Source organism: Crocuta crocuta, unplaced genomic scaffold (assembly GCF_008692635.1).
Source record: "Crocuta crocuta isolate KB4526 unplaced genomic scaffold, BGI_CrCroc_1.0 scaffold30, whole genome shotgun sequence".
In the NCBI taxonomy this organism is placed as follows: domain Eukaryota; kingdom Metazoa; phylum Chordata; class Mammalia; order Carnivora; family Hyaenidae; genus Crocuta; species Crocuta crocuta.
The window spans coordinates 5,245,173-5,262,533 of record NW_027528345.1 but is presented as its reverse complement, the minus strand read 5'-3'; the positions used below and the strand labels follow the sequence as shown (position 1 = coordinate 5,262,533).

Here is a 17,361-nt window from a genome sequence, read left to right as displayed (position 1 = left end):
CCCCTTCTCTAATTGAAGTATAGTTGACATTCAATGTTAAATTAATTTCAGGTATACAACATAGTAATTTGGCAAGTGCATAACATTAGTCTATGTTCACCACAAGTGTAGCTACTATCTGTTACCATACGATGCTGTTGCAATACCATTCGCTATATTCCGTAAGCTACTATCTCAAACTGAACGTCTGGGCTTAATAATTATGCACTTCCCACCCTCCACAAGACCTATCCCTCCACCACAATGTCCTAATCTCAGTGAATAGTACCACCATCTGTTCAGTTGTTCAAACCTAAACACTCAATGCTACCCTTGAACTTGCTTTTTGCCTCACTCCCATAACCAGTCACCATGTTTCCTCCCATCTGATCCCTGCTTATCCTGAGATGGCACCAAAGTTCTAGTTCCTTTACAAAACAATCCCTGGAAACTCTCTTAGCACCACATCACGACACCCACACCCAAGGCTGGCATTGCCTGACCCTCACAGCCTGTATTTCTCATCAGACAAAAAATTATGCTATCAAGAGTCATCATCTCTTTCAAATTTGTGTTCTCAGCACCATGGAGAGCACCTGATGCCAAGTAACAACAATCATTAAGAGCAATCATAATACCCGTTAAAACAAAATAATTACTAATACACAATAGTAAGTAGCAAAGCCAGGGCTGAAAGCCACACAGCAAGCTCCAGAGTATATGATTCTAGCCACTGTTTTACCTTGCATTCAGCACTTAATAAGTAGTTACTTGAATAGTTAATAAAAACAGGCTTGCTCTTAATTCAGCAAAATTAAGTCTGGGAGGTCATGGGATTGTGTTAATGCGCAGGTATAAATATATGCCTGGGAGTTACAGCTATTGTGCATAAACTCATAATTTACTTTTCACATGAAAATCTCCAAATAATATGACACTAATGTAACAAGACAGTAATGTAGCATCAATCATCTTTTTATCCAGAAGTAGAAAATTTACACCTAGGGTCACCTGGATGACTCAGTGGTTAAGCCTCCAACTTTAGCTCAGGTCATGATCTCATTGTCCTTGAGTTCGAGCGCCGCATCAGGCTCTGTGCTGTCAGCTCAGAGCCTGGAGCTTGCTTCAGATACTGTGTCTCCCTCTCTCTCTGCCCCTTCCCTGTGCATGCTTGTGTTCTCTCTCTCTCTCTCTCTCTCTCAAATAAAGATTAAAAAAAGAAAAGAAAATTTATACCTAGAAATATAACCAGTTGAAGTATATCCTTGGATTTCTCTGTTTAGAAGCAGCCAGACTTAAATGGAGCCTGTTAACTTTGTGCAATGTTTAAAATTAAGGTGACTGATTCAATAGGTAGAGTTATCCGATTTGGGCTAGAAATGTTCTGCTTTTCCTCAGCTCCAGAGGCAGTTTGTAATTAAAGACAGGTGATTGCTTAACAAGATATGTTGAGATGGAAGGAAAGCTGAAGGCCAGAAGACAAAATTCATCCAGAAAAAAAGATACAGATGAATTTATTTGAGAACTGAGGCAAAGAGTTTTGCATACTATAGGTGCCCCAGAACTCTTCATGAATTTTTGTCCAATGTAAAATTTTCCTGATAATTATGGTATTATATATATAACATATTAAATTATAATTAGTATCCTCTCTATTATAAACCGATAAAGTGTAATACTTTTCTAGTTAAACATGTAGCGTCATAGGATCTTTAAGTTTGATGAAAATTTAGAAGTGATTTCCTTTTTGTCTCAAGGAATGTGAAAATCCTTCTATTGCATCCCTGATAGATTAGCCTTTCCCAGAATATTTCTACTGACTGGAAACCCAGCATTTCATCAGGCAAGCTCGCTCAGCATTGAGAGGCTCACATTATTAGGAACATGAATCTAAATCTGCTTCCATGTGACTTACATTCATTAGCCTGTATGTCAGTCTGCTTGGCCTACTGTAACAGAATACCACAGCCTGGCTGGCTTGTAAACAACAAAAATACACTTCTCACAATTTCAAAGGCTGGGAAGTTTAAGATCAAGGCACCAGCATTTGGTGAAGGTCCATTCCTGGTTCACAGCTGGTGCCTTCTCACTGGAGGAGAAGGTTAGGGATCTCGCTGGAAACTTTTTTAAATTTAATTAATTTTAGAGAGAAAGAAGTATGTGTGTGTGTGTGTGTGTGTGTGTGTGTGTGTGCATGAAGGTAGGAGGGGGAAAGGGAGAGAGAGAGAGGGAAGGAGGAAGGGAGAGAGAGAATCTTAAGCAGGCTCCATGCTCAGCATAGAGCCCTACAGGAGGGCTCAATCCCATGACCCTGGGATCATGACCTGAGCAGAAACAAAGAGTTGGACACTCAATCAACTGAGCCACCCAGGTGCCCCTGGCGAGTCTTTTTTATAAAGGCACTAATCCCATTCCTAAGGATTCTAAGCTCATTACCCACATACCTTATGAAGCCTCACTTTCTAACACCATCTCATAGGGCATTAAGATTTCAAAATATGAATTTTGGAGGGACACAAACATTCAGACTATAGTAGTCCCTATTCTGCCCTCTGGAGCAAAGCAAACAGAATTACTCACTCTTCAATATTTTAATCTTACAATAGAAAATAGCATTATAGAGCTGAAAACAGAATAACAAAGCACATCCCCTTAAAGAAAAGAAACTCAAAGTCATACGGGGCATACATATAGTCACGTTATTAGGGAGCTATTACCAAACCGCATGGACTGACATTTCCCCTGATTCTTAGGTCTTTTCATTATTTTATTATATTTTATTGTTATTTATTGTTATGTTACTCTCTCAGACCATGTATATTAAGATAATGATAATTTCTTGGTTAGCGCTTGTCTGGTGAAAGTTAAACAATTTTCTTAGACTTTACTAATGACCATGATATTCAAAAGAGGAAAAATAGCAGGAGCTACATTTGTTTCCCAGTTAAGAATTAAGATAATCATGATCAAGAGATATCTACCCAAACCATTATAGCACCGGGTAAAGTAGTTTTTCAAATATAAAGATACTAGTCACCCAAAAAATAAAAATAAAAGATAATCTTCTCTACGCATCAGAATGGAATGGAAGTGAGCAGTTGTACACCAGTGCACACAGCAACACATTACTAACATTCTGGTTTCCAAGTTCTCCTGGAGCATCTAAGTAATCGCAGACCAGTCTTTGCCAAATGCATTGCCACTATAACACCTGTATTACCATTTTTCCAGCCTCAAACAGCAGGGGTTTTTTTTATCTTTTTTGCCATTTGGAGTCTAGTCCTTAAGACCAAAATTTCAGCCTTCCGTTACAGCAACACTTTGCTTCTTGGATCAATTTCTGTATTCAGCAAGATGCAGTTTCAATCTCTACAACTCAGGGGCTTAACATCTGCAAAGGATTATTTCCGTCTCACACCACATGACCACTGTGTTAAGAATGCTTGGTTTACGCTGGTCATTCAGGGAAGCTGAATGACGAAGGCTCCAGCCAGATGTAAACTTTCAGTTGCTACTGAGAAATGAACTTCCTTCAGTGCTTCTCATTGACAATTAAATGCTTCTACCTAGATGCGACATGTGCCACTTTCACTCACATTTTAATTAGCCAAAGCAAGTCATGTGGTCAGAGGGGACAGAAAAGTGCAACCCTCTCCTGTGTCTGTTAGTCAAAGAAGTGGAATATTTGTAAAGCCCTAATGAACACCAGATCCCCCAGTGCCCCCTTTCACCAATTCCTCTGCTAATTGCAGAAGACTGTCTCCCTTATATTTTTAAATACAGCTAAGCTTTTAGAAAATATTGTGTCAAGATGTTTCTCATCAAAAGCATACAAATTGTGTCACTAGAGAAAAAATAAAATGGGGAAATAGGAGCTAACATAAATATCATATTACTTGATTTTCACATTCTTAAAATTTATTTTTATTAAGGTACAGCTCACACACAATGTTACATTAGTTTCAGGTGTATATTTTTTTTTAAATGTCTATGTTTATGTATATGTTTGCTTCAGATACAAGTGAGTGGAAATGATTCTTTCTTATTCCATCCGGAAAATACAACAGTGTATGGAATTAACCTAGGATTTAAATTCTTAGATCTTGTTCTTTTTAATTATCAAAAGGGATGGGAAAGCAATTTTGGAAAGGAAGTTCTATAAACATTCTTTCCTTTACCCTTTAGTATTTTCAAATACAACGACAATTTAGTCTCGCCCCCAGCATAAAAGCCTGTGGGCTCTAGCAACTCTTGTCTTTGCACAATTACAGAAAGAGACAGGAACCATTTTCCTCAATGTAGAGACTCCATCACTGGAAATCAAGGAAGAACTCAGCCCCACAGTTGCGAAGGAAATAGTGTCTGACAGACATTTGTGAGTTAAATCAGCTACATGTAGGTAAAAGGTGAGTTTACTAGAACAACATCATATGTTGTACTGTTGAAACTGCTGCACATAATCACACTGCAACTTAGGAAGGTTTTCCTTTGCAAAATTTCTCCTCCAGCACAGGCTTTCCACACTAATCTCTCTTCCCTTAACTGAGGCAAAAAGCAAAAGAAAATATCTCTTTTTGAGTGAATAACACATAGTGTGTAAATACCATCTTTTGTTTCATTTGAAACCTTGCCAATGATTTTTGTGTTATCTCCTAGCGCTAAATAAAGAAAAAAAAAAAACAAATGCCCTTTATGCTTGCTAAATCCCTTTTATCCAAAAAGTGTGAGCAAAATGGAAGATTTCATTGCTTCCCACGTAATTTCCATATTCAACTTTTTGCATCAGATTTTCCAGTTTTAATAGCACAAAAACTGTTGACAAGATAATTAACTGTATGGAAATGGATAAAATAGGAAAAAATATTTTTAGAGTGGCATTTAAAGTTCCTCCAATTATTTTATGTTCTCCATGATTTGAAATACTACTTTTGAAATACAACGGTAAAAAATCATCTCTCAAATATATTACCTAATAATCAATAAGTTTACAATTTATTGAATTGAACTGAATTGTTCTCTATTTAAGAATAGTATCTATTTGTCAGTGACTAATTATTTTTATAGCATTTAAAATATGCTTTGGGTTATCCATTGGGGCTATGTTATCACATTTGCGAAAAATAAACCCATTAGTATAAAAAGGATTGGTAATATATAGACCTGAGTAATAATGTTCAACGAAAACATACTATGATGCTTAAGGAAAAATCCAGTATGGATTCCTCTCTTCTGAAACAGCAAGTGCAATTAGGAGTAGCTAATGACAATCAGAGGGGCCTTGAGCCCTCTGAGTATGCATAGCTCACTTTTGCAAATAATATGCATGTGACCCAAGTAACTGGCCATAGTGAACAATAACCAGCAGCTTGCCTTTGAAGATGCATTAGATAACGGAAAATTTATGTAACCATAGTAAACTAATATTGTCTTAAGATAGTCCATAAAATCTTTTAATATTAGCATCTATCTTCTTTTAAATTATGATTCTTAAAACCTCTGTAGAGAATTCTATAGGATAGAACGACTCCCCAGAATATCACATTCTTATAGAGGACCATTACCTAAAAAAGGATTAAGGGTAATCATTTGGAAATTTACACACTGAGGTATCCTCTATTCTCCTAGAGGTAGTCTACTGTAATGATTAATAACCTGGTCTCTGGAGTCAGAAACCTATGCTTATGATAATAGTGCCTCCTTTATAGGGTTGAATGAGTAAATACATAGAATGTTAAATATTTAGAGCATAGAGCTTGGAGCAAAACATATATTAATAAATATTTTCTATAATTATTATAGTATATATTATTCAGACAAACTACATGAGGAGCTTTCACACAGGAAAAAAAAACATGAAGGTTAAATGCACCATAAAAACAGTCCACACTGACTCAAAGAGAGAGACAAGGTATAAACATCTACAAAATAATACTCATTTTTACAACACTATTCGAAATCTACCTTTGTTTACCTCTAAGAATTGAGTTCAGAATGCCATATACCTCTACCAGCATTTAATTCTAGTGTTAAAGCACAAAGATGGCTTAGAGTGTTTATTTTGCCCTACAATTTTTATAGCTTGTACATGAAAAGAGGAAATCAACCCCCAGAATTTAATCCAAGAACAAATAACTTTTTTCTTTTCTATCATTTCAAAAGCCAGGTGTGAAGGGTAGAATTTATCAGATACCAGTGATCATCCATTCCAACTTGTCTCTGTGTTAGTGCATACCTTTTCATGTATTAGGTTGAATCTATAGTTGGCCACTGCCCTTCTTACTGTCTATTCTTATATCTTCTGTTTAAATTTCTTTAAATACATATCAATAGTGTTGACTCTACAAACCACAAACCTCTGTAAGACATGGATGGTTTTTTAATTGCAGCAATTGGTCTGGAAAGCTAAAGGAAATTACATAAACAAGGAATGCCAATGAGCCAGATGTGATTTGTAAAGAGGTTCCCTCTCTGTACAACTTCTTCAAAGCAAAATTATATCCTGTCAAACATACTGGAAATTTAGAATTTACTGGAGACATTTTTATGGCAGATTTCATTGATGAAAATTATAGCTTGTTTTTGCTGAATCAAAAACCTACTTACCTCTGGTAAAATATGTATTACTGTATTAGCAAATGTATCTCTTGCAAATGTGCACATGCAACAATGTGTAAGCAGAAAGTAATTCATAAAATAATTGGGACAATGGTTTTAATCATCTTAATAGAGTACAGTATCCCCTGGAAATGCCTCTCTAAGTAGAATTACATATATCTAAAAAACTAGATCCAGCTCAATCCTTTATGAATGATGGAAGGCTAAAAATCAATAAATGAAACACTCTTACCAGAATAAAATGATCCTAACTTTTCCTTTCTTCCAGAAAGCTCTTGCAGATTTTCCCCAATCAGGATAGGGTTTGTCCTGAAGCATCATATCAGTGACCTGAAGGCACAAAAGAAACTTATTAAGCACTTTCAGAAGTCTTACATTCAGATTTAAATATGTATATAATTTACACTTTATTAAAGATAAAATATGTAAGTGTTTTAACACTAGAATATATACAGAGATATATAGAATATATACAGAGATTTTGCAGTTCATTTGACTTTACAACATGAATGAGCAGACTGAAGGTCGTCTGACATATCAAGTACTGAGACTATTTTTAAAGACATCAATCAAGATTACCCTACATAAGAAAGCATCTTTAAGATACTACTAGCCTCTTCACAGAAACAAAGCATATATAATAAAGAAAATACCATACTTTTTGTTTGTCTAAATCAGAAACTCCAAAACCCAGGGGCATCTGGGTGGCTTAGTCGGTTAAGCGTCCGACTTTTGCTTAGGTCATGATCTCACGGTTCCTGGGTTGCTGACTGCCAGCTCAGAGCCTGGAGCCTGTTTCAGTCTGTGACTCCCTCTCTCTCTGACCCTCCCCTGCTCATGCTGTCTCTCTCTCTCTCTCCTAGAAATACATAAAACATTAAAAAAAATAAAAAAAAAAAGAAACTCCAAAACCCAAATATTTCTTTGTATGTATAGATTAACTACATCACTAGTCAAAATATTACTTCCCTTGTTTCTGTTTTTTTTTTCAATAATATGTGAGGAATGGGACTTGACCCAGTTTTATAGAATATTTTAATAGCCTAGCATTCTCTCAACTCCATGCCATCCACCTGCAGTCCTACATTTTCTTCCAAAAATGTTCTACCTCTTCTACTCACCTGCAAATTCTGCACATCTTCTGAGGCTCAGGCAAGTCACATCACCACTGTGAGGCCCTTACCGCCCCCTGCAACTGTAGTTCTGGATCCATCTTTACCATGTCCCCTATTGCTTTCTACTTTCTATTTGAGTTACTGAATGAACAATTGTTCTCCCTCCACTAGGTTTCAAAATCCTTAAAGGAGAAGATTTGTCACTATATCCCTTTGAATAGCTAAGGTTCTTTGATTTAAAGATTTCATATATTTGCCTAAAGAAAAAATAGCAAAATGATTTGCTATAAATGCTTGGTTTTAAAAATGCATTAACAAAATAAATTGCTCATTGACCACATCCCACATTAATGGTTTCGGGAAATGTGCAAAGTATCATAAATACACAACCTATTATAAAAGCATTTTAAAAAATCTGATGGGATGGGTAATGAGTTTCTTTCTTCTAATAAAGGAAAACGTATTTGGTGTATGTGTACACACACACTTTTTCCTTTTTCCACGAAATCTACCTTCCCTTTAAGAGAAGAGGATATTGTTTCATTAAGTGGATTTTTAAAAACTTATTTATTTTGAGAGAGAGAAAGAGAACATGAACAGAGGAGGGGCAGAGAGAAAGGGAAAGAGAAACTCCCAGGCAGGCTCCGCGCTATCAGCGTGGAGCCCAGCACAGGGCTTGAACCCACAAATAGCGAAATCATGATCTGAGCTGAAACCAACAGTCAGACACAACCACTGAGCCACTCAGGTGCCCTCATTAACTGGATTTTTATTCAATGACATTCAAGATGAAACAGGGCCAATTCAAAATTAAGAAAAGTTATACAAAATAAGATATACCGAACTGAGTAAGGAAGAATTTTCAGCATCCATTAAAAAATAGTTCCTTCTTGCTCTTAAGGTGTAAATATAATATTGCACTCCATGTAACTTCCAACAATGGCCTGACCTGGAATGGGTGAGATTTAACCATTTATGGTGAAAGATTTTGATTTAGTAGGGAGTCCTTCTGGATCAAGGACCCCTTCAATAGTACTAAACTTTCTGTGGAAGGCACACCAATTCTCAAGTCTTGTGTCCATTTTTATTTATTTTCACAAAACCTCACGGTTAAGTAAATAAATACTTAAATAAATATTTCATGTTATACCAGCTTCCTAAAAGATTTAATTAATTCTGTTCAGCAATATTTACCCTGTTCCAGAAAAAGTCTACATGGTAATAAATATTTCCAAGGAACAGAATGATTACTGGGTAGATTTTATTCAATTTGCAATGTTTTCTCCCAGAGGGCACTTTCTGGGAAATACTTATTATATTTTCTACAAGAAGGCAATCTGCTGCTATATGACCAATAATTACAGTAGCATGTTTCATAAAAATGACACTGAAGGATAAAGGATTTTCTCAGGAAAATGGCAAGGCAAAAAAAAAAAGAACCATACACACACACACACACCAATTTTTTTTTTTTTTCTGATGCCAGACAGCTGGTCTTTTTCACCCCCAGCTCCAACTCTTTATTTTAAGTCATATCATCAGATCAATGTCAGGTCACTTGCAGCTAAATTGGCATGAGCAGAGACAGTCATTAAAGGGATGCATTCAATAAAGAAAAAAATCCAATTACCTTCCGCATTAGAGAAATCAAATTCATTTCTGGTGTTGGTCAAGGACAGTCATCGTGGGGAAAGATGCAGGAGAGACAGGACTAAAGACCACGCACAAAGACTGCTGTGTAGCATAAATACAAGGCAAAACTTGATGCTTCTCCCAGAGGAAGATTATTAGAATTGAAATTGCAGATCTTTCTTCCTAAGCTGAGAGAAATTTAACTCTCTCAGTCTCATAGCCTTTGTCTTTCTCCCTTTCCTCCCTGTGAGGTCTTGGCACAAAACGCAGAACTTCATTACAGCCTATCATATTATGCCTTGTCGGGTAGTTTTTCTCAGTAAAATACCTACTGTAGGGCATGGGTACTGGTCAACCTGAGCATGAACATGAATGTTGAGATTTCAAAGTCAGTAAGTGATTGTAAAACCAATTTATCTCCACAGGAATCTAAGTCAAAACTTTGCTCCCCTAAGTGGAAGCTGAGCCGATATGACATGGCGGTAAAAATGGCAGCAGAAAGACAGCAGTGACAACAGCAATACCTTATGTTTGCTATAGAGCTTCATAGATCACAAAGCTCCTAGAGGTACTTTTATTAATAACTGTCATAGCAGCCTTATAACATAAGTCGTTATTTTTTGCCTTCCACCAATGGAGAAAGAGGAGTCAGCAAGATGAAATAACCCATCAGGATCCACATGGATTGCACTGTTATGTCTGCCAGGTGTGGAGACAGTCTGCCTGGCTGACTTCTGAGTTTTGTCTCTTACTAGCTTTTAATTTGTAACAAAGTAATGAATCTCTCTAAGCCTCAGCTTCCTATTTGTCATGTATGGACACACAATAGATATTAGCAGGTGTTATAAACTAATACCCAATCATTTTGCTTCACATGACTGTGTTAAATAACTGGATTTAGAGTCAAAGGGCTTGACAATCAGTCTCATTTCTTCCATAAAGACAAGACTATATGATATTGAAGTATTGGAAAATGATAAAGATGGAACATAATGTTAAAATGTTACAGTATAAAATTGCTGTAAAAAAAAAAACATCGCCAACAGTTGCAAGGAATCTAAGGTTTCACAGAAGATTTATATAATAAAACTGAGCACTGATGTGCATCCTGTATCATTCTCCAATTTTGCCAGTTTTCCCTTAGCCTCATAAGTTACACACATGCAGGTACTACATACTATATCTCTAGTCTTACCTGATATAGTTTTATGTTAAGCACGTGATATTCATGAAAAATACTGATTAGAGATAAAAGATCATAATATAATAATAATAACTGTGGCTACATAGTGCCCCTGTGGAGGTAGCTACTATATAGCAGAGTGTCATTTAAGAGAAATATGTGTTATTCTCTTAATATACAAGCATATACATTAAGGATATTAACGAACAAGCATATACATATAATTTTGCACGCTATTTTGCAAGTTCTTTGTTTTTAACAATATAACTTCAACATCATCATATATCAGTACATATGCAGCTATTTAAATAGTTTCTTCTTAGGCAAGGTTTCGATTGTATAGAGCCCAAGTTAGTCTCTGGAAAATTCTTCTAAACCTTTCAGGTTATATATGCAAGAAACATGATAGAAGTGTTCTTAAATTTTAAGACAACTCTGAAAATTTTCATATAATTGTAAGTAAGTTGTAAAAATTAAAGAAACCGGGGCCCTGAGTGGCTCAGTTGGTTGAGTTTCTAAGTTAGGCCCAGGTCATGATCTCACAGTTCATGAATTCAAGCCCCACGTCAGCATCTGTGTTGACAGTTCAGAGTCTGGGACAGCTCAGAGCCTGAAGCCTGCTTCAGACTCTGTGTCTCCCTCTCTCTCTCTCTCTGCCTCTTTCTCTCCCTCAAAAACAAATAAACATTAAAAAAATAAAAAATAAAAATAAAAATGAAAGAAATCTTTCTAGGCACCATTTGTAAAAAATAAATTTAACTTAAAATAAATAATTCATATTTTTTTTCTTCCACCATGCATTTACAATGTGCTCTCCACTGAAATAAAATGTTTTGATTTGGTTCTAATTATTACCTTTATAATTAAAGTTCATTTAACATATGTATTATTTAGATTTTTATTTTCTCCCTAGTATGAGCATTGAAAAGTTATTTAATTTCTGCTTCTTCTCCTTCTGCCTTCTCTCCCTCCATTACCCTATTATAGTTACATTATTCTCCCCTATTAACTTTTTGATTCCGAATATCTTATGTCCCTTTTTTATTTATCATTTTAAATGGTATCTCCTTCTCTCATCTATAAAAGATGAGAACATCAGAACACTATTGTTTCTTACATTCTACATCATTTCTGTGGTGTGAGGGTTTGGGAGTACTCCCATATTCTAATTTATAATCAGAAACTATGCATTTCTCTTAACCTTGTTCCTACAATTAAATTGACTCAATGATCTTTTCCAGTACTTCTGATGGAGTTTTTCCACTAATTCCAAAGCTTGTACTTTGTTCTAAAACACATTCTTCAGGAGCCTAAGTGTCCATCAATGGACAAATGGACCAAGAAGCTGTGGTTTATCTATACGATGGAATACTACATGGCAATGAGAAACAATGAAATCTGGCCATGTGTAGCAACATGGATGGACCTTGAGGGTGTTATGCTCAGCGAAATAAGTCAGGCAGAGAAGGACAAATATCATATGTTTGCACGTATAGGAGGATTAGGAGGAACTTGACGGAGGAACAAGGGGGAGACGAAGGGGGGAATGGTGGGGGAAAGGGAGAGAGGCAAACCATGAGACACTCTTGAATGCTGACAAAAACTGAGGACTGATGGATGTGGAGGGGAGGGGGATGGGCATGGAGGAGGGCACTTGTGGGGATGAGCACTGAGTGTTATGTGGAAACTAATTTGACAATAAACTATTTGTAAAAAAAACAAAAAAACAAAAAAACAAAAAAAACCACATTCTTCAGGAAAGGCATGAGAACAATGTAACTTACAAACAACTGTTTCTTTATACTTGACTAATAATTAGGCTGAGTGTAAAATTACTGAATCATTGTGTTGTTCTTGTTGTTGTTTTAGCTTTGCATCAAAGGTATGGCTTCACTTTCTTAATACTGCTGAGTGATGCCATGGAGAAGTCTAAGAAAACTCAAACCAGGATTTCTTCCCTATCTTTACAGGTGAATTGGTTTTTATTGCTTAGATGCCTAAAGTATTCATTTTCCTATCTTGAGTGTAATAATTTTTTACGTTTATTGATTGTTGTCTGTCACTTTTCCAGGCACAATTGGCACTTTCAACCTAAGGAGTCAAGTTTTTCTTTACTCTGTTAAGTCTTTTGAGAACCTTAGGTATTATTTTTCTTTTCCCTTATTTTAGTTCTGTTGTTTAGTTCTACTGTTAAAAAAAACAATTCTGCAGACACTGGTGGTCTCTGTCATCTATGTGTATCTTTTCTAACTTTTCATTCCACTCACTCAGTTGTGTCCCTTACCTTGATTTTGGGTAGGTCAATTCATGTTTGTGGAGAGTCCAATTTGACCTTTATTTCTCTAATGTTCTCCATTTTTCATTTCTTTCCTGACACTACCATCTCATTTCATCTTCTTTTGTCTCACAGTATCTTCTCTGAATTCTTATATCTTTGCTTTGGAAACTTATAAAGACAATGATTTCACTAATTTTTTTTAATCCACTGTTTTTTTTTTAATATTTTAATCATGCTTTTCCTCTGCTTCTTGGTATTTTTCTGGTGAAGCGTTCTTCACCTGCTAGTGGATTTACTTGTTATTTTCTTCCTCCGTTATTCTTAGAGACAAAATTCTCATGCTGGTCCATTGGAAATGATTCCCATCTGAATGACATGATATTTCCTGGCCTAGTATTCTGAAAGAAGTTCATATTGGTTGGGGAGGGGGGAGGGTGGGCCCACTCTCAGTCATCATTCCCCCATCCTTACCACTCCAGACCTCTCAGGGAATGCCACCTATCTTGGAGAACCATCCAAGAGATAAGCCGTCACTATCATCTCTTAGCATGGTCTTGAAATTCAGTTGACAGTCACTACATCTGGCAATCCTCCATCACAGACTGTGCTTCAGAGTTAAAGATATGATTTAGTCTTATTTAAGATAGTTAGCATCTCTGATTCTTATATTCCATGTGCTTTTGGTTGGTTGCCAAAATCTTCCTACTTTCAAATGAAAATTCTATATTGCTATTTAAAGCAGTTATTAAAAGGCATATTTATGTGACATATACTTTTGGCAATTTTGAGGTCATTTCATCCAAAATGATTACTACGGCTGTGATATTCTTGTCTCTCTTTTTAAATGGTACCTATCAGATGACCTAAATAACATTCAAAATCAGCTTTTAACTAACCTTGTTTTAGACTGTCTTCCCCAAATACTACTTTTTTAAAAATAAAATAATTAAACATAATACAAGATTTTGTAGGCGTTTGAACATAAGGCAGTTTCAGATTTTCTGGGAGAGGAGTTTGAAGTTTTGCTTTATATTCAGCATATGTCATAATATAAAATTTTAATTAGGTTATCTGGCTACCCATATGTATTATATAAGTGAAATGTGGAAAGTAATTAGTCAATGGAAGGCTAAGTATTCTATAAGAGCATTTTGTACGTAGCATCTCTTAAAGATAATAGTGATAATGGTCTTCCAATTTGATAATGTCAGACATCTCATGAAAATTACAGCAAAATATGCCCTCAGCAACTGATGATTTTCATGGATGTCTGTAACTACTTTTTAAACACTTGGATAAAGGTCCTTGTATAATTGCTTTCATGACCAAGATATTTTTGCTTTTTAGTTGCTTGTCCACTTAAGAAAGTTAATTGAGAGTATCAGTGACACAATACCACCATCACTGCAGTATTCTTTTCCTGACTTTGTTAATACCACTTTTATTTTAATTTCATTGAGGTATATGCCAGAAAAATTACTTAGATATAATTATAAATCAGTATTATTACTAACCATGAACAGGCAATTAATGTCAAGTTTTCAATATCAAGCAAACCGTATTTTGGCATATGCTTTGAAATTCCCTGGGGTGGTTCTTTCAGGGACGGGGTAGAAAGTTACAAAGTTCTTTGAAGTTGTAAAAGCAGGCTTTATATTTGAGGACTTTTGCTTCCCCAAAATTATGGTTACAAATATATTCATTTACCAATAGCCAAAGCCAATATCAAAATGATTGCATCTTGGAGCATCTGGGTGGCTCAGGTGGTTAAGTGTCTGACTCTTGATTTCAGCTCAGGTCATGATCTCACAGTTGGTGGGTTTGAACCCTGCAATGGCCTGTGTGTTGACAGCACAGAGCTTGCTTGGGATTCTCTCTGTCCTCTCTCTCTGCCCCTCCTCTGCTTGTGCTCTCTCTCTCTCAAAATAAATAAACACTGTTTAAAAAATGAGTGCATCCTTACATACTCAGTCCAAGAGGATAGACTGCTTATCATTACAAAGAACATGAGCACCGACAGAGAGTTATGAGCCACTGGTCACACACCACTGACACAAGGAAATGTCAACACTTAAATTGGAAAGGAGAAAATGGTGAGCAGGGCTCCAATATGTCTTTCAGTTGTTCATTTTACTTCTTTGCTTCTAAGCAGATTAATAAAAAGCCCGTACCTACACTGCATATATATCCCAAATTCCTCCCAAATTATCATAACCATACTGGGACTCTAACTTCATTTTTTGTTTTTTTTTTTATTTTTTTTAATTTTCATTGAAGAATGGTTGACATATAATATTATATTAGTTTCAGGTGTACAACATAGTAATTCGACAATTACATACATTATAAAATGCTCTCAACAAGTATACAACTTTTGCTATACAAAAGTATAGTTACCTTGTGGCACCACACAAAGTTATTACAATACTAACTATATTCCCTGTGCTGGACTTTTCATCCCTATGCCCTTTTTATAACTAGAAGTTTGTGCTTCTTAATCTCTTCACTTATTTTGCCCACCCCGCCCCCACTTCCTTCCCCTCTGACACCCTCTAGTTTGTTTTCTATTTATGAAGCTCCATTTTAAAAAAAATTAACTGTTGACAACTTTTGAGCCTCATTGCCCCCTCTTCCTCTTCCCCACACCTGGGAAAGCTGAGAAGAAAATCCTGGTGCTGGTTACCTTGCAACAGCAGGAAGCTCAAACCATGTGCAAGAACCCTCACCCTGGCTCTACCTCTTACCACCATAAAAACCCCAAGCCAGTCTCTTTACCTGACTCTTTGCAAGCATTTCTGGACCACTTTGAGAGCCACCATGCTCTCCCCAGAAAGTTCACTATATGAGGAGTAAATCTTTCCATATCTTCTTGGTGCAAATATGACATCTTCATTCTTAATATCTGAACAAATTTGGGATGGAAGTGCCATCCTACTTTTTCAGAGCGGTCACACAGTAACAAACCCAACATATAATCATAAATGAAGTTCCTGGTGGTTATTTTTTCCTCATATCTTATTTGGGAGGCTACCTTTCTCTTATGGAATCTTGGCATCTTATAATGCAAATATATTCTATTACCAAACAGCAGTGCAAAAGGCCTGCTGGAAATGAGGAATTGAGAGATTCCTAAAAGACTATGTCAAGGAAACTTCACTGCATTCCTGAAACTGTAGCTCTATGCATCAAAGTCTGATATTATATAAAAACAAAGCCTGATACTATATAAATCCTTCATAGAAAATAGGAAGAAAGTACAAGTTCCCAATTTTAGCAGCTATATCCTGAACATAAAGTGGGATTCTATAAAATGCAAAGATCTAAAGTAGCTGAATTAACACTGCTAATATACTTACCCCCAGAGTACAAGCTCCATGATCACAGGCACTTGTCCATTTTGTTCACACAGTGTCCCTATGATCTAGCATTGTATGTAGTAGACTATAAGCTCTCAGTCAACATTTACTGAATGGGTGGATGAATAAAGGATAAATGGAGGAGTGAAAGAACAAAAGGGAATCAAGAGGAGCATGGAATACAGAAGAGACCAGCGGGGAAGGCTAGGAAAAATAGCATACTCCAGTAGCTCTTTCCTTGTTCTGCTTCTAAAGCCTCTCTAGCAATTAGTGGTGATGGTGGTGCTAACAGAGATGGTGATGGTAGTAGTGATAGGAGGAGGAGGAGGAGGGGGACGAGGGGTGCATGAATGGTAGAGTATTCCTTTTCCTCCCCATCCCATCCCTTCACTGCCTGGAAAGGTAGGAAAACACAGGGCATGTATAGTTAAAATTCTAAAAAGAAGAAGAGGTGATCTTTGTCAATTTCTAGAAAAATAAAGAGATCGGAGATAATTTCAAGCAAGAGGGATATTAAGCCTAAGATGCATACTTACTCCCATTATGCATGGGCACAATATATCCACATTATTGTAAATATAGATTAACTAAAGAAGGACACATATGAATCACCTATTTTAAACACTGGAAAGTAGTACACTTCCATGTGCCTTATTTTAAGTGTTAATATACTGAACAGCTCTGGGGTAGGATGGTGTATGGTGGCCTCTGGAGTCGGGACAGTGCCCCGCCTCTGAATCCTTATGTGTTGGTACCCTGCGTCCCTTGGAGCATAGCATTATTTTCTTATACTCTGCCTTAAGTCACTCTATGTAAAAATGAATCTGAAAATGCATTTCTTTCACACTAGGGAAATACCGCACTGCATAGGACAATACATGTTGTTTGTCCCCTTTTGCTGACTCTTAATCCCCAACAGACACACCATACCATATACACAGGCATGCATATACAATCAGTCTTACACACCAGCACTTTCTACTGAGGCAAAGAAAGACCCAAGGTCCAACCAGAAAGGATTATGCATCCTCAGTGAGGAACATTAGCTGAGTATACAATTAAGAAAATGGAAACCATGGAGGAACAAATGTTTCCTAAATTACCTAGATACGCCTTGAATGAACTGCTACAAGAAGTATCTGAAAATCACTGCCAAACATCTACCGGTGAACATTAAACCTGGAATGTATTCTACAGCTTTTT

General features: G+C 36.4%; 1 protein-coding gene across 3 annotated transcripts in view; it reads right to left on the bottom strand.

Moving 5' to 3' along the window:
* TMEM117 (transmembrane protein 117) overlaps nt 1-17,361 on the bottom strand; it is a 454,418-nt gene that overhangs the window by 157,004 nt on the left and 280,053 nt on the right. For all 3 annotated transcript variants that reach the window (XM_077753237.1, XM_077753238.1, XM_077753239.1), the window contains one exon: nt 6,827-6,924. In XM_077753237.1, coding sequence (XP_077609363.1) covers nt 6,827-6,924 — 98 coding nt within the window. The remainder of the gene's footprint in view (nt 1-6,826; nt 6,925-17,361) is intronic.